The 23,103-nt window shown below is 43.1% G+C and overlaps 1 protein-coding gene across 1 annotated transcript; it reads left to right on the top strand.

The window, feature by feature from the left end:
- The first annotated feature begins 10,787 nt into the window (after positions 1-10,787).
- On the top strand, positions 10,788-21,263 carry LOC123230514 (zinc finger protein 883-like). Its single transcript, XM_044656651.1, has 4 exons — positions 10,788-10,875; positions 11,708-11,803; positions 14,649-16,133; positions 20,872-21,263. The coding sequence occupies exons 1-4, from the start codon at positions 10,788-10,790 to the stop codon at positions 21,261-21,263; spliced, it is 2,061 nt and encodes a 686-aa protein (XP_044512586.1).
- Positions 21,264-23,103: the final 1,840 nt, after the last annotated feature.

Consider the following 23,103-nt stretch of genomic DNA (forward strand, 5'->3'; position numbering starts at 1 on the left):
AGAGAGAGAGAGAGAGAGAGAGAGAGAGAGAGAGAGAGAGAGAGAGAGAGAGAGAGAGAACACGAGTGAGCTCCTCCACTTTCTACACTGGCTTTTCAAAATGTTCCCTCCTCCCTCCACGGCAACTCAGTGTCTAGAATGCTGAAGCTTGTGTCAAGATCTCCTACCTTGAGTCCCTGGGGTGTGCAGGATCAAAGCTGGGATGGAGGTCCCCTAGATATTTCACTTCATACAATATTCAAATTTTAAGTGCCCTCTTTGGTTTCTTTGTTTCTCTCATTGTATTTGGGTCTCTCCCAGATACCCTAGCAGGAAGCTACAGCCTCTTTCTCAAGCCCAGATGTAACTCTTCAGTTGTCCTTACTTTACTATACTTCCCAAAGTATAGGAGCCCAGGTTCTTTTGTTGGATGGCAATTTCCATAACAGAGATTCCCATTACTGGTACATTTCCCCAGAGATATTGTTTCCAGAGCCTAGCTTGGTGTGGTGGTATTGGTTTGTGAGCACATGACTCTGTGGTGGCCATAAGAGCTCTGTCTCCCTTGTCCTGGTTAAAGACTTGTTCTTTGTAACAACTTTAGTGGTTCTGTGATTTTCCAGGTTGACAGACCTATCTGTACTATAAAAGGGAATTCTTAATCCCTTTCTTCTGATTTAACTGGGGATATGGAGATGTATAAAGATATACCAGCCCACAGTGAAAGGAAGTAGAAACCAGAGAGACAGGAAGCGAGGTAAGAAGGGGATATAAAAGGCCATTGTGAGGACTGAAAGGGGCTTTTTGACCTTTTTTGGTTTGGGAGGTGGTTGGTAATTGGTAGTTGGGGGTTGGTTGCTTGTGGTATGGGTTGGTAATTTTTTGGTGGTTGGGAGAGAGAGAGAGAGAGAGAGAGAGAGAGAGAGAGAGAGAGAGAGAGAGATTCTGCCTGGTGAGTTGAGCTGAAGGGTAATCAGCTGGGCTTTCTCTAATAGCAGTTATAAGCAGTTATAGGTAGTTATAAGGTAGCTAGTTAGGTATTGGACAATTTCTTTCTCTGTCTCTTTCCTATATTTCTCTCCTTTACTATATTTATTTTACTATATTCTTTTACTATCTCTAGTTTAATAAAACTAAATTGTTAATTGTTAAAAGCTACTAAAAGTTTTCTTTTCTCTGGCTTAAAGAGATAATACCAATTTATAACTCTACTATATTCTCATTAAAACTTAAGTTATTAAAAGCTGCTCTCTTATTTTCTCAAAACTCCTATTTTAACCCTTACAGTACCAAAAAATTTGTGGCAGCTCTTTTTGTGATGACAAAGAATTAGAAACTGAAGGATGGTCCACTGATTGGGGAAAGGTTGAACAAAATTATGGTGTCTGGTTTGACAACATGATTTTATGAAATTACAAACTGACCCTTATCCCTGACAGTCTGTCTGTAAGAAATCCCCTTCCTGTCCCTTATTCCAGACTGAAATATAAACTGTCCATCACCCTTTGATCACCTTCGATAGGATTGGCAGGTGTAATCATAATCTTAAATACACCTTTTGTCTTAGGTCTCCTTTTGTATTTAGGCTACTCCCAGGTATCCTAGTCTTTGGCTATTGCATCTAGGCCTCTCCCAGCCATTTTAGACTGTGGCTAGTGTAGTTTCCATGTGAGTGACGGGATAAGCCCTTCCCTTTCTTCATAATCTATGTAAGCACACTGCATTCTGTAGTTCAGTGGAAGCCTCTGGATTGAGGTTCTGTGGGACTTTCCAGATTAATTTTTCTACTTTGATTAAAGACTCATTATAACTACTTTTGTTGTGGAAGAGCTTTAAGATAAAACCCTGGATCTGGACAGGTTGCCTTTGACAAGAATGACAGACTCCAATAGCTAGCTTAAAAATAAGAGATTTATTTATTTGAATAAGTCAAATGGCTAAGTCAAATTGAGTAGCTGAAGGAGGCAGGGTGAATGGAATGCTGCCTCTATAAAAAGGACTTCTTTGTTCTGAGTTTGCACTTGTGAAAGGGAATCCTTTATTACTTAGAGAACTCACAAGTCACTTACTTAGAGAGCTCCACCCTTTTAACTCAGTCCCAAACTTGCAAATCCTATGATCAGAGTTTATACTCTCAGAAACTCAATTAGCCAGGAACCTATGAACGTTTTTGATGAATATTCACCCCTCCAGAAGGTGATAACTGGTTCCCATAAACACCGCCCCCTGGGGCAGTGTGAAACAATTTGGAAACTGTGATTCCCCCCTGTGAAGAGGGACAGGGATAAGAAGTCACCATAAAAAGTCATGAATACTGCAGTTTGGGTCAGTCTTGTGGAGATAGTCTCCTGCCTGGGGAGTCTTCAAGGGAGCTTAGCTGGAGACTACAGCTTCCACTTGGACTCTGACTCCTGGACTACTTCGAGTGAGGGAAAGACTAACTCCTTTCCTAGTTTCTGGAAAGACTAGCTTCAACCTTGGAGGAGGCCTTGTGATTACTCACTTCCAGCTTTCCTGGTTGAGAGCTAATCAGTCTCTGCCTGGATTAAGATAGGATAGATAACTTTTCTCTCCCCTTCACATTTCTCTACTTTATTGTTTCCTCTCTATTTTGTAAATAAATTTCTGACTTAAGATATAATAAATATTGGCAACAACAGAATTTCATAAAATTATTGTCTTCACCTTTATGCCTCCTAGAGAGATGTGTTCTGGGCTTTATATACCCTTTCAACAACAGGGCCTCTGTGACTAGAGATGGGATGATGATGGCACATTACTGGGTCTCTAGAACCCAAGATGCAGGAAAAATGAGTCTTTTATTTATTCTCTAAAACACAATCTGGGGTTTTGAGGTGTCTAAGTGAAACCTGTATCCCCATATTACTTCGGTAGTTCTGTGTATTTTCATAGTGACAGGTTGTAATTGAATACTATGGTGCCATAAGAAATGACAAACAAGTTAAATTCAGAAAAACTTGGAAAGACTTAAATGAAGTGATGCAAAGTGAAGTGAGCAGAACCAAGAGAAAAAAGTATATTGTAACAGAAATATTATACAATGATTAACTATGAAGGACTAAAGTGTTATCAGAAAGGCAAGTCTCCAAGATGACCACAAGGGACTCATGAGGAAACTATCAAAGCCAAAGAAGGAATTATTGGGGTCTGATTACAGATCAAAGTATGCCATCTTCTACTTTATTTCCTTTGTGAATTTTTTAATGTACTGTGATATGTGTCTTCTATTATAGCATGAGCAATATGGAAATATATATTGCATGAGAGCACTAGTATAACCTATATCAGACTACTTAACACTTGAGGAAGGGGGAGGAAGGAAGGAATGGGAGGAGAAAATCTGAATCCTAAAATGTCAGAAAACAATTGTCAAAAATTGTTTCTATACATAACCAAATAAATTTTTTTAAACTATGTAATGGGGTAAAAGGGGTTTTGGGGTTGAATATATTAAAGATTGGTCGCCAGGGGAAATTTCCCCATTTAAGGTCTTCAGTTGAAGAGAGCATCTGGTGATGTACCTCTTCTGGTTCATGGAGGAGTGTTGGAATGCTGAGACCCTGGTGAGACTGCTTAAATATCTTCTTTGAATTCCACGTGGTGGGTTAAAGATTGACTAAATCTTCCTGAACTTCTCTTAAGAAAATTCTTTTAGTAGACTCTGTGAATGAAGTTTTGCTCCATTCACCTCTGGACCTCTGGCCTTCTAACTCTTGGCTGAGGGTTAAGATCTACCTGGATTAATTAGAGGATTGTAATAAATTACCTACTGGGTTAGATTCTTATTTCCTTATTTCCTCTCTCTCTTCTTAATTGTATATAAACTTCCATAAAAGTCAATTTTGACTTGACATTATTCTTAATTGAGGATTGATAATAGTTCAATCCTCTGGCAACCATCTTTTAATATATTGAACCCATAAAACCCCTTTTCCCCCCCTTACATTCAAAATTTACTTTTATGGGAATTTATTTGTAATTGAGAAGAGGAAGAAGAAAAAAGGAAATAAGAATCTAACACAGTAGGTAATTTTCTCCAATTCCCTAGTTAATCCAGGTAGACCTAATTAACCCTCAGCTGAGGGAAAATCTGGGCTTGATCCCAAAGCCATAGACTCAGAGGGCCAGAGGCCCAGAGGCAAATGAAGCAAAAGCTTCAGTCACAAAGTCTCTATTTAAAAAAGGGAAGTTCCTTAAGAGAAGTTCAGGAAGATTCAGTCTTTAAAGGAAGATATTGAGAGCAATCTCACCAAGGTCTCAGCATCCCAGCCAGCACTCCTTCACGAACCAGAAGAGCTCCTTCACCAGAAGACCTCCCTGACTCATTCAACTCTCTCTTTTTAAAGGGGTCACTTATGCATCACTTCCTGTGCCTTCCTCCTAGTTTGCATGTCCAATCACAACAGACGTTTCTCTGAGGACTACCTAGGGGGCAGTCAGTCAATTCTGATTTGTCACCCACTCTAGCACACGTGGGTTAGAACCTCCCAAAATTGGAGATGTTCTACCCTTTGGTGATTAAATCTAAAGATGGGCAGTGTAGATTTAATCTAATTATCACAACTATGTTATAAGGAATGACTCTGGAAGAGACAAGGGACAGAAATTCCAGGAGAAATCTAGATGATATATAAAACAAAAGATAGCAATAAATAATCTAATAAAAAGAATAGGGAATTCCCAAGAATAAAATACAGAAGATGAAAAAACAAATTATTCCAAATGAAGAGGAAAACAGGGAGTTTTGTAGAGATTGGCATAGCTTTTATAGGGAATTTATTGCTCAGCTTATATTTTATTTTATTTTTCTTTTTTTCCCCTTTTAAACCCTTAACTTCTGTGTATTGACTTATAGGTGGAAGAGTGGTAAGGGTAGGCAATGGGGGTCAAGTGACCTGCACAGGGTCACACAGCTGGGAAGTGTCTGAGGCCGGATTTGAACCTAGGACCTCCTGTCTCTAGGCCTGGCTCTCAATCCACTGAGCTACCCAGCTGCCCCCTCAGCTTATATTTTAAAAGGCACTATAGAGGGTAGCCAGGTGGCTCAGTAGATTGGGAGTGGGATAGCTAAGTCAAAAGCATGTACAGCTGCTATCTAGTGTAAAGGATTAAAATTAAGGGTTTGACTAAATATATGAGAATTTTAAAATAATACTTTGGTCGCTGATTTAAAAATGTTATAGCTCAAGCCAAAATGACTTTTAGTAGTTTTATTTACAAAAAGGTGGGAGGAGAGAAAGTAGAGAAATATAAAAGAGGGTAGAGAAGATGTCTAGCCTAAATGTTGCTCAGATCCCCAGGTCAGCTGGAGAGGACTTGTTAAACGTCAGCCAGAAAACCCGGTGGTGAATTAAACAGGGGTTCCACGCACGTGGCCTCCTCCAAGAGGGGAAGACCTCTCTGGAACTACTCCAGAAGCCAGGAAAGGAGGGTCACTTCTCACTAATCCAAGGGAAGCTCCAAAGGAGAAGATCCAGGAGCAGTCTTACCCCAGGAGCAATCTTACCAGAGGTAGTCCAAGATCCAGAGTCCCAAGTCAAAGTCCCAAGTCATAGCTACAAGCTGCAGTCCCAGTCCAAGATCCTCCAAGCCCAAGATTCAGGCTGAAGACCCCCTTGGACAGGAAGTTCAGGACTTTTATAGTCCTTTTTCCACATCACTTCCTATCCCTTCCTCCACTTTATGGGAGCCAATCACAGTCTTTAAATTTGCTTAGCCCTGCCAGGGGTTGGGGGTAGGGGTGGGGTCAGTCACTTCTGGAGTTGTCACCCACTTTAGTAATTGACTTGAGAATCTCCCCTACTTAAGTGTTAAGGAGGGGTGTTTTCAGTTTTTGTTAATTAATTTAAAAATAGGCAAGGGGAGAGTTAATCCTATCTTCACACTAGCATGGCTAGATCAATTCCCAGCTACCAATAAGGTACCCAAGGATTTAATCAGCACACATCTTTTATGCCAATTCTTCTCCTCCAAGGCAGTCACTAGTTTAAGCTGAGGTCTTCACACCCCTTTCCTCCTCCACTCAACTTTTCATTGTCCTTAGTGTGATCCTAATTTTTAGTTTTTTGTTTTCAATATCCTCAGTCAAATGTTGCTATTAAAACAAAAGAGAGGCCTTTATTTCTAGGAAACATGTTGGGACATTAAAGGAATTTTGCAATTTTCTGAAAGCAATCCAGCCCACTCTCCTACAAAACTTTATGTGGTGCCTTCTATTTGCTAGGGTCTTTTCTAGGTGTTAGAGACACAAAGACTAGAGTGAGATAGGTCTGTTTCCAGGGGTAGGGCAGTGATGGCTAACCGTTTAGAGACCAAGTGCCCAAACTGCACTCTCGCACCACATGTGAGCCACCCCTTTACCCCACACAGGAGAGGGAGGAAGTGTTCCCATTAGGCTATTGGGCAGAGAGGAGGATAAAGATCAAAATATCCTCAGGTGCAGTGGAGAGGGGGAGGGAAGCAGCCCCCTCCAGCATGAGTGCCATAGGTTCACCAACAGGGAAGTAAGGGATAAGTATGGAGGAAATGTAGAGAAAAGTGAATTCCTCATCATTTGAGCAGCCAGAGAACACAGAGGAGAGGGCTGTATTAGTAAGAGTAATTAGTACTCTTGGAGATAATATTATACCTGGAAAGAGAAGATAAGTTGGGGGAAAACAATGTGATTTTCCTAAAGCACAGGTTCAACCATGTTACCTCCCTGCTTAAGAAACTCTCAGTGGCTCCCTATCACATCGAAGATCAAATATAAAATACTCTGGCATTCAAAGTCCTTCAGAACCTAAATCCCCCCTACCTTTCCAATCTTCTTCCATCTTACTTCCTATCACATCCTCTTAGGTTCAGTGACATAGGCCTCCTGGTTGTTCCATGAACAAGACACTCATTTCTTGGCCCCTGGCTACCTCTCTTGCCTGATGTTCTCCCTCCTCCCTTTTGACCTCTGACTCCCTGGTTTCCTTTAAGCTCAATTAAATCCTTTTTTTTTTTTTTAAACCGTTAGCCTTCCCTGTCGACCTCTTAATATGGGGCAGGCCCTCTGTTATTTCCTATTCCTCTTGTATATATATTTGTTTCCATGTTGTTTTCCCTATTAGATAACCAGCTCCTTGGGGGCAGAAACTGCCTTTTGCCTTTTGGTAGCCCCAGAGTTTAGCTTCGTACAGTTCCTGGCACCCAGGAGGTGCTTAGTAAATGTTGAATGACTTTTAATTGATAACATACCAGGCTCTGTGGCTGTTGGACTGTTCTTTCATCAGTCAGGAGGGGTGAAAACTAAAGGGAGTGTGGAGAGAGAGGCTTGGGAAGAAGAGCACAGGCTCTTCTACAGATGAAGGGTTGGGACATCTCTTTCTCCGGGATAGTTGTGACAGCGCTGGTGCTGCCTGGCCAAGGGTTCCTTCTGCCCTTTTCTCTCCAGAGAACGTCAGTGCCTTGGAGCCAGGGACTCTCAGCGCCGTCTTTGCACACAGCCTGCAGCTAACAAAGGCTTGTGGAGCCAGCCTGGAGGCTGTGGCTGACAGTAGAATTTCGGCACTGCTCCAGGTACTTGGTCCATCCACATGCACGCCTTGGGCCCAGAGGACAGAACACTGACCCCGAGTAGGGCTCGGGTGCTTCCTAGTTGCGGGATCCTGGACAGGTCATTTGCGCCTCAGTTTGCTGGGCTGTAAAAAGGGAATCATTAGAGGCCTCCTGCCCGGGTAGTCAGGAAGATCCGGCTTGTAAAGCCTTGGCAAACCTAACCCAACCCACGTATGACGAATGCTGGCACTTCGGATGCCCCAGCCAAGGTGGGTCCTGCGGGCTGGAGCTCCGAGGACTAGGGCACAGCGACTCCGGTGTGGCAGAAGGCGGCCCCTCCTAAGGAAGACACAGGGAGGGGCCATCTTCCAGGATCAGAGCTCAATTATTATCTCCTCTTCCACTTCCCGCCTCAGGCTGACCTGCAAGCGAACGCGCTCGACCTCTCCAGAATGCGGCACTACATTTCCCATAAAGCCTTGCCCAGAGCAGGGGAAAGAAACCTTTACATCATTTCCTCCTTTTCGCTTCCCGGAAGTCAAGTCCCCTAGGCACTCTTTGGACCGTGACGAGCCGGCGCCGGAGCCAGATACTTAAATCCTGAGGTGAGGCAGGGCCAGCCTGGCAGGACGCCGGTCTGAATGACTTCCCGGTCCCCTTTGTTTCCAAGCTGTGGCCTCAGGCAGCCAGACTAAGCCTCCCTCCCTCTTTCCCCTTTACGCCCGTGCTTGGGAAGGAGGCGGGTCCAGTCCTGGCGCTTGCGCAGTGGCCATCAGTCCGCGCCTGTCTTTGGCCACACCCCCACAGGAGCTTCTCGCATTGGACAACTTGAGAGGAGGCAGGGCTATCAGAGCTTTAGTCCAATCAGAGGCAAGCAGATGGGTGTGGCCCCCAGATGGGAAGCGGGAGCATCCCGCATGAGCCAACCCTGAAGCTTGCATCTTGACGCTCCCCGGCCTCGGGGTCTTGGGCTGGGCAACACGCGGGGGCTATCGCCCCCTGTCCTAGCTTGGCTTCACAATGAGCCCTTCCTTGGCATCATGGGATGTGCCCTCCATGCCAATCCGTGCTCCACACTGCACTTCTCTCCAAACCAAGGGTTGTTAACCGGAAATCCAAGGGAGATCACAGAGAAATTTTAGGGGCCTCGGGCTCGTATGGGGTGAGGTGAGGAAGAAGCCTTTATTTTTCACTAACCCTAACTGAAAATGAACATTTCCTGAGTATTTGAAAATGTAATTCTGGGAAGGATCCAGGGGCTTCACTGGACTGCCGGAGCTCAACATCTGACCTAACCATCTGCACCGCTGCCAGCAGAATACTCGGGATGCATGAGACCTCCCCAGGGCACCCAGCCCTGAGCCTGGCATTTAAGGCTCTCCTTAGTCCATCTCCAGCCTCCCCATCAGCTGATTTTGCGTCACTCTCCTCCCCTGAACTCTGAACTCCCGCTAGATTGGGCTACTACTACTCCCTAAACTCCATTTCCTTTTATAGCCTCTTTAAAGTCACCAAGTTTAATCCTCAGTTTGTGGAAATCCCTCTCTTCATCCCTCTTCCTCTCTAAGTCCTCATCTTTCAAGGTTCCGTTCAAGTGCTGCAGACACTGGGAAGTCTTCCCTGATTCTGCCTCCCAGCTCTGTCCCTTTCCAGTTAACTTTCTCTTTGCTTGTCTGTTGAATAAAATTTGGAGGGCAGGGACTGTCCTCTGGTATTTAAGCTTCCGGTGACTAAAACAGTGCCTTGCCATTGAAGATACACATATTGTTTATTAAATGTTTTATCTTTTTAAATGCTTACCTTCCACCTTAAAGTCAATACTATGCATTTGTTCCAAGGCAGAAGAATTCTAAGGACGAGGTGATAGAAGCCAAGTAACTTGTCCAGAGTCAGGTAAACTCCAGGCCTGCCTCTCAATTCCCTGAGCCACCTAGCTGCCCTCTTGTTTATTGAATGTTGACAACAGCTTCTTGGGTTTTCTCTGATACTCATCTTTGCAGTGTAGTTTATGGGGCTCTTTCAGCTCTGAATCTGCAAACAGCAAGGGAAGGGCAGACATAGGCATACTCATGCTTCTGTTTTCTCCCCAGGTCTGCCAAGCCAGGACTCCTCTTTTACAACAAGAGGGAGAACATGGCCCCTGTGATCCTCATAGCCAGGATTCCCCAGGTTAGTAGGAATTTCCACTTTCTTAAAATGCTGTCTCTGCCCTAAGAGTATGTTTTTGTCCTCTAATCCAGGGACTATATGGTTCACTCCATAAAGAATCCTTCCTAATTGGCTTTTGTCCATTACTAATCAGTCCATCTAGGGGTTCACTCATTCTGAACAACATTCAGGCCTCCTGTAGGTACAATACAGGGCTTACTGTGACTATGATCAGGGGTGCAAAATAAGCTATAATATCCTAAGAACCAGATTATAGTGCATGCTGGGTTTGTTTTTTTAACCCATACCTTCTGACTTAGAATCAATTCTGTGTATTGGTTCCAAGGTAGGGGTGTGGTAAGGGCTAGGCAATGGAGGTGAAGTGACTTGCCCAGGGTCACTCAGCTAGCAAGTGTCTGGGGCCAGATTCTAATTCAGGACTTGCTGTCACTTGGCCTGATCCTCTTTCCCCTGAGTCACTTCACTGAACACTCTTAAGATCTGTAAAACATTTGCCTTGTAAGTTATTCTGTTTAGTACCATTGAGTATAAGTTGTATGTTCTCTTCCTAATGAGGAAAATGAAGTTCAAACAATGGAAATGGGATCACTAGCGGGGACCACAGGGCAAACTCAGGAGGGCTAATTCTCTGTGAGGCCAGCAGGGGGGAGCCAGCGAGTACAGAGAGCTGGGCCTGGAGTCAGGAAAACCCAAGTTCAAATCCTGTTTGGGAAACTCCCAGCTGTATGAGTCTGGGTAAGTCACCTCACTTCCCTGGGCCTCTTCCTGGGTTTGGTGGCATTTGGATTTCAGGACTGCCAAGGTCTTTTCCAGCTCTCAGTCTATGACCCAGGGACTGCCAGCACCTACACCTAGTAGGTGATTAATAAATGTTCATAGGATTGAATTAAGGCAGGATAGACGGGGAATTTGGAAATTGAAATGCATTAGGACAGGACAGATGTTCCCTTTTTTGTAGTCTTGGAGTGTAAAAGTTTTGCAGAGTTGTGTAAGTATTTACAGTAATTATTACACAAAGTACCACTTTTTGACCAAACTCAGGCATATATATATATATATATATGTATATATATATATATATATATGTTGTAGGAATGGGTGACATTCAAGGACGTGGCTGTGGATTTCACTCCAGAGGAGTGGGGGCACCTCGATCTCTCTCAGAAGGAGCTGTACAGGGACGTAATGCTGGAGAACTTTAGGAACCTGCTCTGTCTGGGTGAGGCAGATCCTTTCCTTCTTCTCCTGGTATATGACAAAGACAAGGTACTGCCCCTTCTGGGGCCAACACCAGGGAACTTGTACCTCTACATCCCTTTGGGTAATAGGATCATAGGTTTAGGGCTGGAAGGGACCTTCAGGATCAGCCACTACATCCTACTCCTTTTTCATAGACTTTTGGAGCAATAAAGATTTTGGAGCAAATCAGTTTTCTTTCTACAAACCCTTCCTCTACTTTTTAGAAACACAATGCAAATCATTTTCCCAAGAGTTTTTGTCCCACCCATTGAATTTTCCCAGAATACCCACTTTCCCCCAAAGACAGGGGGATTCAAAATAGAATTCAGGTTAGACACAGAGTTCAGATTAGAAGCAGGGTTAGAGATAGCAGTAGGATTGCAGGGAAAATGTTCTCCATTTCCAATACTTTGCATTTTATTTTTTTTTTAAGCCTTTACCTTCCCTCTTAGAATCAATACTGTGCATTGATTCCAAGACAAGAGAAGCAAGGGCTGCAATGGGAGTTAAGTGACTTACCCAAGGTCATACAGGTAGGAAATGTCTGAGGCCAGATTTGAACCTAGGACCTCTCATTTCTAGGCCTGACTATCCACTGAACCATTTAGCTGCTTCCTTTCTTGGTTAAAACTTATAAAAGTAAGATACATTTGGGAGAAATGTTGTTTATGAATTTTGATATTTGGCTAGTATGTGTGTGCGCAAAGGTTAATTTGGGTGGTTAGATGGGAAAAGTATGTAGTAGTTGCTGTAATCAACATTTTTCAATGAGCAGGGCTTGCTGTGTCTAAACCAGATGTGATCTCCCAGCTGGAGCGAGGGGAAGCACCTTGGATGGCAGGGGGAGAAGGCCCAAGATGCAGGTGTGCAGGTGAGTGAGGGAAGCTGGGCTGATGAGGCTTGGCCAGTGACAGCTTAGCCAGCCCATCGGGGGGGTGGGGGGGGGTCACTGGGGCCCTCCCAAAGCTTCTAGTGGCCTACACAGGCCACTGAGTGGCCCTTCCTTCAGTCCCGTGTTCCTTAGGGCTCAGTGAGACAGGAGCCAACAGTTTGGAGGAAAGCTTTCTTTTCTGCCCTAACTGGCAAATCTTCCTCAACAGCTGATCAGGGCCATGTTGCTGAAATATTTGGAAAAGGGGCCTGTAAATGGGGTGACCCTTAGGATGTTGTGAGGCGAACTTCCTGGGTTCATTTGGTTTCTTCTGAAATGAAGATGAGGAGGCATAGTCCTTTGACTTAGCCCTGTGTTCTGTGGCCTGCTTCTCACCTGGGCTATTTAGTAGAAAGCTGCCTGAAGATTTTTGTAGAGGAAGAAGGCCTTCGTCATCTCTCACTCATCTCATAGCCAGAGATAGCATTCTTGTTCTAGAGCCAGTCACTGGTTCAGAAATTTCTAATGGTCTTGTGGCTCTTGCTGTATATTGGCCCTTCTCCCTCTCTGCCTCCTACTGTCACCACTACCACCAGATGATACAGACTCCCAGCTCCACCAACAGAGTTCATTTGTTTCTCCAGAGCTGGACTGGCACTTAATACATTTCTTACTTTCTTTGCTGACCCATTTCTTTGAATGCTTATCTCTGGCAGATGCATCTTATTCTTCCACACTTATTTAAAATCTTTGTGACTTTGGAATGATATTTAGCCAGAATACTCAGGGAAGATTTGTTTTCTATCTGTTCCTTATTTTGACCAAATGCTTCCTTGTGCAAAGGAAAAAAAGCAACCCCATGGTGAAAGCCTCAGGCTCAAAGACCTCAGGAGGACTTTGGGGGCAAACTAGTCTGACCTAAACATGAAGGAATCCCCACTTCACCACCCTTGCCTGCTAGCCTAAACTTGGATTCTCTGAGGAAGGTGAGTCTCGCCATTTCTGAAGGCGACACACTCCACTTTGTTCAGCTCCAGGAGTTAGAAAGCTTTTCCTTACAGCAGGCCACTCTGTCTTGGCAGTTTCCCCTTATTGCCCTCCCTCCAGAGCCAAACAAAGTTCATCTAATCTCCTACTCACCTTGGCAGGCCTTCAGGGATTTGAAGAAAACCCGTGCCTCTCCTGAGTCTTCTCTTCTCTAGGTTAAATATGCCCACTTCCTCCAACCAGTCCTCAGAACCCAAGGCCCTTCCCCATTCTGGTTGCCCTCTTCTGATTCTTTTCCAGTTTACTAACATCCTGCTCAAAACTGTGTATTTATCCTTGACCATCTGCCTTCTCTGTGTGTCTTTTTAAAGCCCAAGTGAGTCACTGGGTATCTTGGGCATCTACTTTGGTCTCTTAGAAAGCTCTTCTTTTTCCTCTTCATCAGAAACATTTCTCTTTGTTGTCTTCAATTCATTCTCATGCTATTGCTTTTCCCCCTTGTCTTATTCCCTAGGAGCATATTAATTCATAACATCCTACTTATTCTTCCTTCCAAGACTTTGGAATCTAACCCAAAATCAAGGATGTACTTCAGCCCATGCTCAGCTCTCATCTCCTGCTCTGGAGCAGATGTTCTCTTGGAATTGTACTTGTAACTTTAAATGTTAAGTTCCCTAAAGTAGACAAGTGAAATGGAGCCTTTCCCCAGTACAGAAGGAATAGCTCAGATACTTGAAATCAGACTGAGCTCTGGTGGTGTTTTCCCTGGCCTCAGGAATGTGTCTGTTCAATAAGGAGGCTCTAGAGTCTTAGGGGTGCAAGGAAATTATGGAACATTTCAGTCCAATCCCTCTCTCAATGTGGAAAGCTTCAAAACATCCCTAAATGATATTTATTCAGCCTCTGCTTAAGTATTTCCCTGAGGAGATAACGTAGAGAAGAGAACATTGGATTCAGTTACTGCTTAGCTATTTGTGGTGGTTATTGTTGAGTCATTTTTCAGTCGTGCCCAATTCTTTGTGACCCCATTTGGGGTTTTCTTGGCAAAGATACTGGAATAGTTTGCCATTTCTTTCTCCAGTTCATTTTATAGATGAGGAACTGACAGAGATAGGATTAAGGACTTGCTCAGGGTCACACAACTGTTAAGTGTCTAAGGCCAGACTTGAACTCACAAATTTTCATTTTTCTGACCCCAGACCTGGTATTCTATCCACTTAGCTATCCCTGCCTTAGCTTTTAGCTATAGTTATATAACCTTGAGCAAATTACTCACTCACTCTGAGTCTAAAATTCCTCATTTCAAAAATAGAATAATTCTCTATTTCCTAAATGATAATTTTGTAAGTCAAATCAGAAAGAATTGAATTAGCACCTATTATGTGCCAGGCACTACCCAAAGTGCTAGAGATGCAAACAAAGACCAAAATAATTCATGACTCTCAAAGAACTTACAGTAATGGAGGAGGCAACATTCAAACAGCTACATACATAGAAGAGAAGAACTGGAAATAATCCCAGAGAAAAGCCAGTAGCTTTAAGAGTAACTGTGAAAGATTTCTTATACAAGGTAGGATTTTAGCTGGAACTCAGAGGAAGCCAGGGAAGCCTGGAGATGGGGATGAGAAGGGAGAGCATGCTGGGCATGGGGCACAGCCTGAGAAAATACCTGGAGTCAGGAGATAGGTTGTCTTGTACATGTGTTGTAAGGGTCACTGTGCAAGCCTTTTACAATCTACAAGGGACTATTTAAATACAAAAATAGAATATTAATTTTAAAGTTCCATGACCATTTTTCCAGGTGGTAGATTGAAAAATAAGAGAGTCTATATGTGGCATTTGCATATATCTTTTTCAGATTGGAAAACAAGCTGTGAAAACAAAGAGTCATCTCCAAAGTTGGGCATTTGTAGAGAAGAATCATCCCAGAAAACAGTTACAAGTCATTGCCCTTGGATCCCCAAAGTGGAAGAAGCCTGGCAGTGTGATGCCTGGTTGGAAGAGAAGCAGAGAAATGAAGAGAAACATCTTCAGCAATTCAAGGTTAATACAAGGAATCCTCCCAATAAAAAACGAGGCCAGGAATGTAATAAATGTGGCCAACACTTCAATCTAAGGCCAATCTTTTTTCCACAGAGAATTTCTGTGGAAAAGATTCTCTATCAGTGTGATACATCCAGAAAGAGTTTGGGCTTATATTCAGACCTGAATAAAAGTCACCAAATCTGTTCAAAGAAGAGAGTTTGTAAGCATGACAAACTTGGGAAATCCCCCATTTGTGACTCTGACTTTACAGAGTATTATCAACTAAACCCTGGAGAGAAAGTTTATGAATGCAGTGAATATGAGGAAGCCTTTTACAGTAGCTCCTCTATAATTTCTCTTCAAGTAGTGCAGGCTGGAGAGAAACTGTATGAATGTGGTGAATGTGGGAAAGCCTTTGGTCGGAGTACACATCTTATTCGACATCAAACAATTCATACTGGAGAAAAACCATTCAGATGTAATGAATGTGGGAAGACCTTCCGACAGAGCGCACAACTTACCCGACATCAGATAATTCATACTGGAGAGAAACCTTATAGATGCAGTGAGTGTGGTAAGGCCTTCAAACACAGCTCGTCCCTTGCTTCCCATCATAGAATTCATAGTGGGGAGAAACCTTATGAGTGTAATGAATGTGGGAAGGTCTTCCGTGAGAGCTCACACCTTACACGACATCAGAGAATTCATACTGGAGAGAAGCCTTATCAGTGTAAAGAATGTGGGAAGGCCTTTAGCCGGAGCACTGAACTTACTCGACATCAGACAGTTCACACAGGAGAGAAACCTTTTGAATGCAGTGAGTGTGGGAAGGCCTTTCCCCAGAGGACACAACTTACTCAGCACCAGAGGATTCATACTGGGGAGAAACCATATGAATGTAATGAATGTGGAAAGGCCTTTTGTCTGAGCTTACAACTTAACCGACATCAGAGAATCCATACTGGAAAGAAACATTATGAATGCAGTGAATGTGGAAAGACCTTTAACTACAGCTCATCCCTTTCTTACCATCGCAGAATTCATACCAGTGAGAAACCATATGAATGTAGTGACTGTGGGAAGGCCTTCAATCGCAGCTCATCCCTTGCTTCTCACCAGCGAATTCATACTGGAGAGAAACCTTATGAATGTAACAAATGTGGGAAGGCCTTCTGCCAGAGCACACAGCTTACTCGCCATCAGAGAACTCATACTGGGGAAAAGCCTCATGAGTGTGATAAGTGTGGAAAAACTTTTAGCCAGCACACACAACTTACTGAGCACAAGAGAATTCATGTTGGAGAGAAACCTTATGAATGTATTGAATGAGGGTTGGTCTTTGGCAAAAGCAAACATCTTTCCCAACATCAGATACTTCGTGTTAGAAAGAGGAACTTTACAAATAAACTATGTGCAAGGCTCTTCAGCCTGAGCACAGAACTTAATACATTATTTGAGAGGATTTACGAATAAAAAAGCCTTATGAAGTCCATGCTTCCCCCAAAACTACATAAAATCTCACTACTTCCTCAGGCTATCTTAGCCAAAAAACAGTTAGGTCTTTCCTCTTGCAAAGAGTAAATGCTCTGCTCTGTAGCCTTCTCAGGGATATTTATGCTCACCCAAATTAGTCAACATGTAGCAGAAAGGTAATGTTTTGGGTTGGGGTCTGAAATTTATTATGTGTATAATACATGAATAAGAGAATATAACTGTATGTTATTATTTTGTCTCAGCCTGATCATGATAGCCATATTCACAATGGTGATGCCCACACATGTTGGATAATTAGGAAAAACATTTCTCATTTTTGCTAAAATCTCTAGTGGGCCAAGCACCGGGATCATGCAGTCAACATACTGGAACATTATGATTGTTTTCTTTGGGCAAGGGGCAGAGGAAGAGAAATTTGCAGCATCCTGTTTCCTTTCTGGAGTGAGTGTTCCTTCTCAATGTTACCTGAATTATCACTGAAGAAGAATGTTTTGCTGTTTCAGGAAGACATGGGTCAGCTTGTGTAAGTTAAAACTCTAGCCAGCAGAGATAATGTCATCCCCACCTCCCTTAGTGGGGAGGGGAGATGAGTTACCCACACGTGACAATAAGTGACATATCAAGAACAAGGGACTACCCTTTGGGCAGTCCAAAACCAATATTGAGGCTGCCATTTGTCCACTTGAATTAGAGGTGGACCCCCAGGAAGTGACGAGAGACACCATCTCTTCAAGTATGATGGTAACTTCCTGTTGAGGCAGTTCCCGCTTTGAACTTGGTGCTGAAGGATCTCCGCTGAGACCTCAGGCAGCTTCCACTTTGAATTGTCACATGGGTGAGTTAGGCTGACTTCCTTGGACCTACCTTGGTGTTTTCCAGTCTTTCTACCTCAAGTAGGTTTCTTGCCTCTCTGATTGCTAAGGCCTTGTGGCTTGTAGCCTAGTTTAATTAGCCTTTTAACCTTCTCTCTGTCCGGGCCTCTGCTGGCCCGGGCCAGCCTCTGCCTCTCTCTGTTTCCCTACCTTCTACCTTCCTAATTGTAAATAAACTACTATAAAAACTGATCCTGACTTGGGTCTGTTTTAATTATGGAATCAATCTAGATCTGATTGATTCCTGGTGACCACACCTTAAAATATAAATTATATAATATCTAATTTCTAAATATTACAAGCTGAACAGCAGGTTGATGTGATGAGTACAAGTCTGATCATTGAGGGTGATCAGAACAGTTGGGGAAGGACAGACCCATATGGATATTTTTTAAACAATTGATTTGGGGACATACTTTTTAAGTTAAACTACATTATTAACAGTTCCTCTGTCATTTAAGTTTAGAAAATTGACAGACTAATGAATTGAGCCTTGATTTATAACATTTACAAGTTTCTGAGTTGTAGATGTTCACACTGAAAGTTTAATACCATTCCCATCCTCAGGCTTTGTCATAATAGTCTGATGATTATTGCCCTTCTGATTCATTCTCAAGTTTCCTAGACAGCTCCTTTCTCCTCCTCAGAGCGTTTGCATATATGCCAGTGTGATAATTATATTGTCTACACAGCCCATCTTTTTAGATTTAATCACCAAAGGTAAGAACACCTCTAATTCTGGGAGGTCCATAACCCACTTGTGCTAGAGTGAGGGACGAATCAGAATCAACTGACCCGCCTACTAGGCAGGTCTATGAGAATTGTCTATTGTGATTGGACATGCAAATTAGGAGGGAGGAACAGGAAGTGTGACCCCTTTAAAAGGAGAAGGTCCTCAGTCAGCAAAGTCTTCAGTGGAAGAGAGCATCTGGTGAGGACCTCTTCTGGTTCATGGAGGAGTGCTGGAATGCTGAGACTCTGGTGGGTGCTTCCCTTTGAATTGTCACGTGGGTCATTTAGGCTCTCTCTGTCTCTTCCCTTGGTGTTTCTGGAGGCTCTACTCTCAGGGAGGCCTCTCTTGCCTCTTTAATTGTAAAAGGCCTTGTGGCTAGAAGCCTTATTTAATTAACCTCTGTGCCCCTCTGCTGGGGCCTCTAAATTCTTACCTGGTCTGGGCCTCTGGTCCAGGCCAGAGTTTCTTTCTCTCAATTTCCCTGCCTTCAACCTTCCTAATTGTAAATAAACTTCCATAAAGTCAATTTTGACTTGAGATTATTCTTAATTGAGGATTGATAATAGTTCAGTCCTCTGGTGACCATCTTTTAATATACTGAACCCATAAAACCCCTTTTTCACCCTTACACCAGTCTGAGAATAACTTTCTGAGCCCATTGCAGGACAGAGCAGAGCTGGTCACAGAGGCAGATGGCTGCCTCTCAGCTGTCAATGGGAGAGTTACTCAGAGAATAATAGCTAACACCATTTTAATATTTACAAAGTGGTTTTATAGGCTTTGTTTGAGACTCACAGCAGTCCAGAGGAGCAGGTTCTACACATGCCCCCATTTCATAGATGAGGAAACAGGATTATAGAAAGGCTAAATGACTGGCTAATGCTTATACAACTAATATGTGTTAAAGGTCAGATTTGGGCCTAGATCTTACTCTTACTGAGTCCATAGATTTATCTCCTATTCCTTGCTGCCTTTCAGTACAGGAGAGGTCTTCCTAGATCGGACAGTGCACTGGAAGGAGCCAACCCTATCCTGGGAATTTGCTTGTAATTAAGAGACAGGATGTCTTTATTTTTTGGTTCTGTGATGTCTGGAAGATAGAACCCTATCCCCTTATACTTGATTGGATTTCATGATAGTGATAGGTTTAAGATAATCAATATTGTGATTCTAAAGCAATTAGTATAATTCCATTATAATCTTAATTACAATTAGTAGAATTCATGATTTTTGTAAGTTTTAACTATAAGCATAAAAATTGTTTCTAAGGGGATTTCTAACCCCTCCCTAAGTTTGTACTTCCCTCTATCCTAAGATACTGACCATCTCAGATTCATGTCCTGATATGGTGCAAGTATGTACGTTCTTCCCTTTTGGAAATAACCATCCTTCCCCTCCCAGATGAGATAAGTCTGAGGTAATGGTCATCACTATTCTTTAAATAAGGGTATTATCTTGTGATTTGACTTTTAGAAAAATATGGGTTTTCCTAAATGAACTAACTAATTAACTGTGTGGTTGGGTAATGGTTTCTAAAAAAGGTCTATAATATGATGCTATGTCTTGTGATGTGTCATAAAACTTGTTTGGAAATATCCACTTTGTTACTGTCTCTGCTGCCAGGCATTGTCTCTCTCTGGGGTCCAACTATGTAATATATGTGAGATTCCGATTTTATTTGGAGATTTGGCCCTCCTCCAATAAAATCTAAAATTCTACCTTGACTTGGAGAAATTTGGCTTTTCGACTTTATTTACCTAAACTGTCTATATTGGGACAGTGGATAATTATTTCACAATAGTGACATGATGTTGACTCTCTGTATATGCTAGAAATGCAACAATACTAGCCCTCCCCTAGCTTCTCTATTTCTACTCATGGAACCACAGTTCTTTCTCTTATGGGACATGGAGATAGAGTATTCATGAAGCACTTAATATATGCCAAACACTGTGCTAAATGCTGAGGATACAAAAACAAAAGAGCAAGATAGTCCCTGTCCTCAAAGCAACACATAAAGGAATTGAATGATTTCAAAATATGAAAGGGAGAAACCAGCTCCTGGCTTTATTAGGTTCAATTGTTTTCTTTCAATTGTATTAATCTCTCCTTTGATTTTCAGGATTTCCAATTTGATGTTTAATTGAGGATTTTTCATTGATTCTTTTTCCAATTTTTTTAGCTACATGCCTAGTTCATTCATTTGCTCTTTTTCTATTTTGAAAGTAATGTTTGATTGCACTATGGCCTGAAAAGGATACATTTCATATTTCTGCTTTTGGTTGTGAGGTTTTTATACCCTAATAAATGGTCAGTTATTGTGAAGGTGTCATGTACAGCTGAGAAAAATAGTATATCCCTTATATTCCCATTCAGTTTTCTCTAGAGATCTATCATATCTTATTTTCCCTAAATTCTACACATCTTTCACTTTATTTACAATTAAGTTGATCTAGTTCTGAGAGGAGAAAGCTTTACCTTGCCTGCTTTGACTCATTTACACTTTTCCTTGAAGAATGTGAATACTTTGTTGTGTGCAAAGCCCAGCACTAGGACTTCTGAGTAATACAAACAAGAATAAGATAGAGTCCCTGTTATCACCAGTTTAAAACTGAGTAGAGAAAGGAAGATGCAGAGAAAAGTAACATGACCATCACCACTGCTTCTGTCTATACAGTCTGTCACTAAACATTTAAGTACCAAAAAAGAAGGAAAAATAATTTGAATGCTATTCCATTTGGTGCATATTGGTTTAATACTGATCTGTGACTTCATTATCTATGGCACCTTTTAGCAAAACAGATTTTCCCTGCTGATCTCCTGTTCTGGTTTTGTGTGGGATCATGATTGCTCCCCTGCTCTTTTGACCTCACTGGAAGCCTAAGAGATTCTGCGGCTGCAGCTCCTAGTTTTTAGTCTGTGGAGAGCTCTCCGTTTCCATGTGTTTCCTGTAAAAGACCCCCATTCCTGGATTTGGTGCTGTGGTGATTGCACAAAAAGAGAAGGCTCCAGCCACTGGCCATTGACCCTGGGAGTGCAGGACGCCACTGGAGGCTGGCATATCGGAGAGGCACTTTGGCCCCCTGAAACACTCATTTCTTCAGCTTTTGGAGGCTGCCGGCACAGAAAATACACGCATGATGAAAGACTAAGAGGTTTTCTGGCCAAGAAGCACCTTGTTGCCAAGCCAAGGGCGAAGGGAGGGGCATCAGCACCGGGAAGGCGTTTGGACCTGGGTTCGCTCCACCTTGAGAGATCTGGCATGGGCAAGTGGAGAGGCAGCTGGTTCAGCCCAGATCCCCTCGGATGCTTTTTGGACGTCCAGGCTGGGCCAGTCACCGAACTCTAGGAGTCTTATCGTCCTCCTCCTTCTGGAGACGTCATTGTCGATGGCCGCCGAGACCCGTGTCGGACCTCACTGGGCTCCAGGATGGACCGCAGGGGCCTCCCAAAAGCTCCTGGACAAGAAGTTCAGGCCAGTGGACGATGAGCCTTTGCCACCCCACAAGCGGCCCAGGAGGCCGCTTTCACCCACCCTCTCAAACTTCCTGATGAGCCAGAGCGAGGTGTCTGGGAGATGTGGGGGCAGGAGCAGCCCGGCATCGGGGGGAGGGGCTCCGAGGAGGGGCAGGGGGAGCACTTACAGAGATCGGGGTCAGCGGGCTAGGCTAACCACCAGTGCGGGCCAGGTATGTGTAAATGGAATTAGCTCACCCTCATTCATCCTTTAGACTCTAGCCACCAGGAATAATGTCACCCCACCCAACTTAGAATAAAGGGGAGAGGGGAAGGTCTGTGACCCACACCTGATAGTAAGTAACAAGTCAAAACAAAGGGACTGCCCTTTCGGGAGTCCAAAGCAGTGTTGAGGCTGCCATTTGTCCACTTGAAATTAGAGGTGGATGCAGGAAGTGACAAAAGCTGCTATCTTTTTTTATAATTTTTTAAACATTTATTAATATTTATTTTTTTTAGACCCTTAACTTCGGTGTATTGTCTCATAGGTGGAAGAGTGGTAAGGGTGGGCAATGACCTGCCCAGGGTCACACAGCTGGGAAGTGGCTGAGGCCGGGTTTGAACCTAGGACCTCCCGTCTCTAGGCCTGACTCTCACTCCACTGAGCTACCCAGCTGCCCCTTAATATTCATTTTTAACATGGTTACATGATTCATGCTCCTACTTTCCCCTTCACTCCCCCCACCCCCCCACCCATGGCTGATGCACATTTCCACTGGTTTTAACATGTGTCATTGATCAAGACCTATTTCCAAATTGTTGATAGTTGCATTGGTGTGGTAGTTTTGAGTCTACATCCCCAATCATGTCCACCCCGACCCATGTGTTCAAACAGTTGTTTTTCTTATGTTTCCTCTCCTGCAGTCCTTCCTCTGAATGTGGGCAGCATTCTTTACCATAAATCCCTCAGAATTGTCCTGTGTCATTGCATTGCTGCTGGTACAGAAGTCCATTGTATTCGAATTTTACCACAGTATATCAGTCTCTGTGTACAATATTCTTTTGGCTCTGCTCCTTTCGCTCTGCATCAGTTCCTGGAGGTCTTTCCAGTTCACCTGGAACTCCTCTAGTTTATTATTCCTTTTAGCACAATAGTATTCCATCACCCGCATATACCACAGTTTGTTCAGCCATTCCCCAACTGAAGGACATACCCTCCTTTTCCAGTTTTTTTGCCACCACAAAAAGCGCAGCTATAAATATTTTCGTACAAGTCTGTTTATCTATGATCTCTTTGGGGTACAAACCCAGCAATGGTATGGCTGGATCAAAGGGCAGGCATTCTTTTATAGCCCTTTGAGCATAGTTCCAAATTGCCAGCCAGAATGGTTCGATCAGTTCACAACTCCACCAGCAATGCATTAATGTCCCAGTTTTGCCACATCCCCTCCAACATTCATTACTCTCCTCTTCTTTCATTTTAGCCAATCTGCTAGGTGTGAGGTGGTACCTCAGAGTTGTTTTGATTTGCATTTCTCTAATTATTAGATTTAGAACACTTTCTCATGTGCTTATTGATACTTTTGATTTCTTTGCCTGAAAATTGCCTATTCATGTCTCTTGCCCATTTATCAATTGGGGAATGGCTTGATTTTTTATACAATTGCTTTAACTCCTTGTATATTTGAGTAATTAGACCCCTGTCAGACTTTTTCGTCATAAAGATTTTTTCC

The sequence above is a fragment of the Gracilinanus agilis genome, chromosome 1 (assembly GCF_016433145.1).
Source record: "Gracilinanus agilis isolate LMUSP501 chromosome 1, AgileGrace, whole genome shotgun sequence".
Classification (NCBI taxonomy): domain Eukaryota; kingdom Metazoa; phylum Chordata; class Mammalia; order Didelphimorphia; family Didelphidae; genus Gracilinanus; species Gracilinanus agilis.

Excerpts from the sequence above, each read along its gene's own strand:
- LOC123230514 (XM_044656651.1), top strand. The coding sequence starts at position 10,788 with ATGGGTGACATTCAAGGACGTGGCTGTGGATTTCACTCCAGAGGAGTG. Across the intron at positions 10,876-11,707 it reads AGAAGGAGCTGTACAGGGAC|GGCTTGCTGTGTCTAAACCA; the intron begins GTAATGCTGGAG and ends TTCAATGAGCAG. Across the intron at positions 16,134-20,871 it reads TGGAGAGAAACCTTATGAAT|ACCCCCATTCCTGGATTTGG; the intron begins GTATTGAATGAG and ends TTCCTGTAAAAG.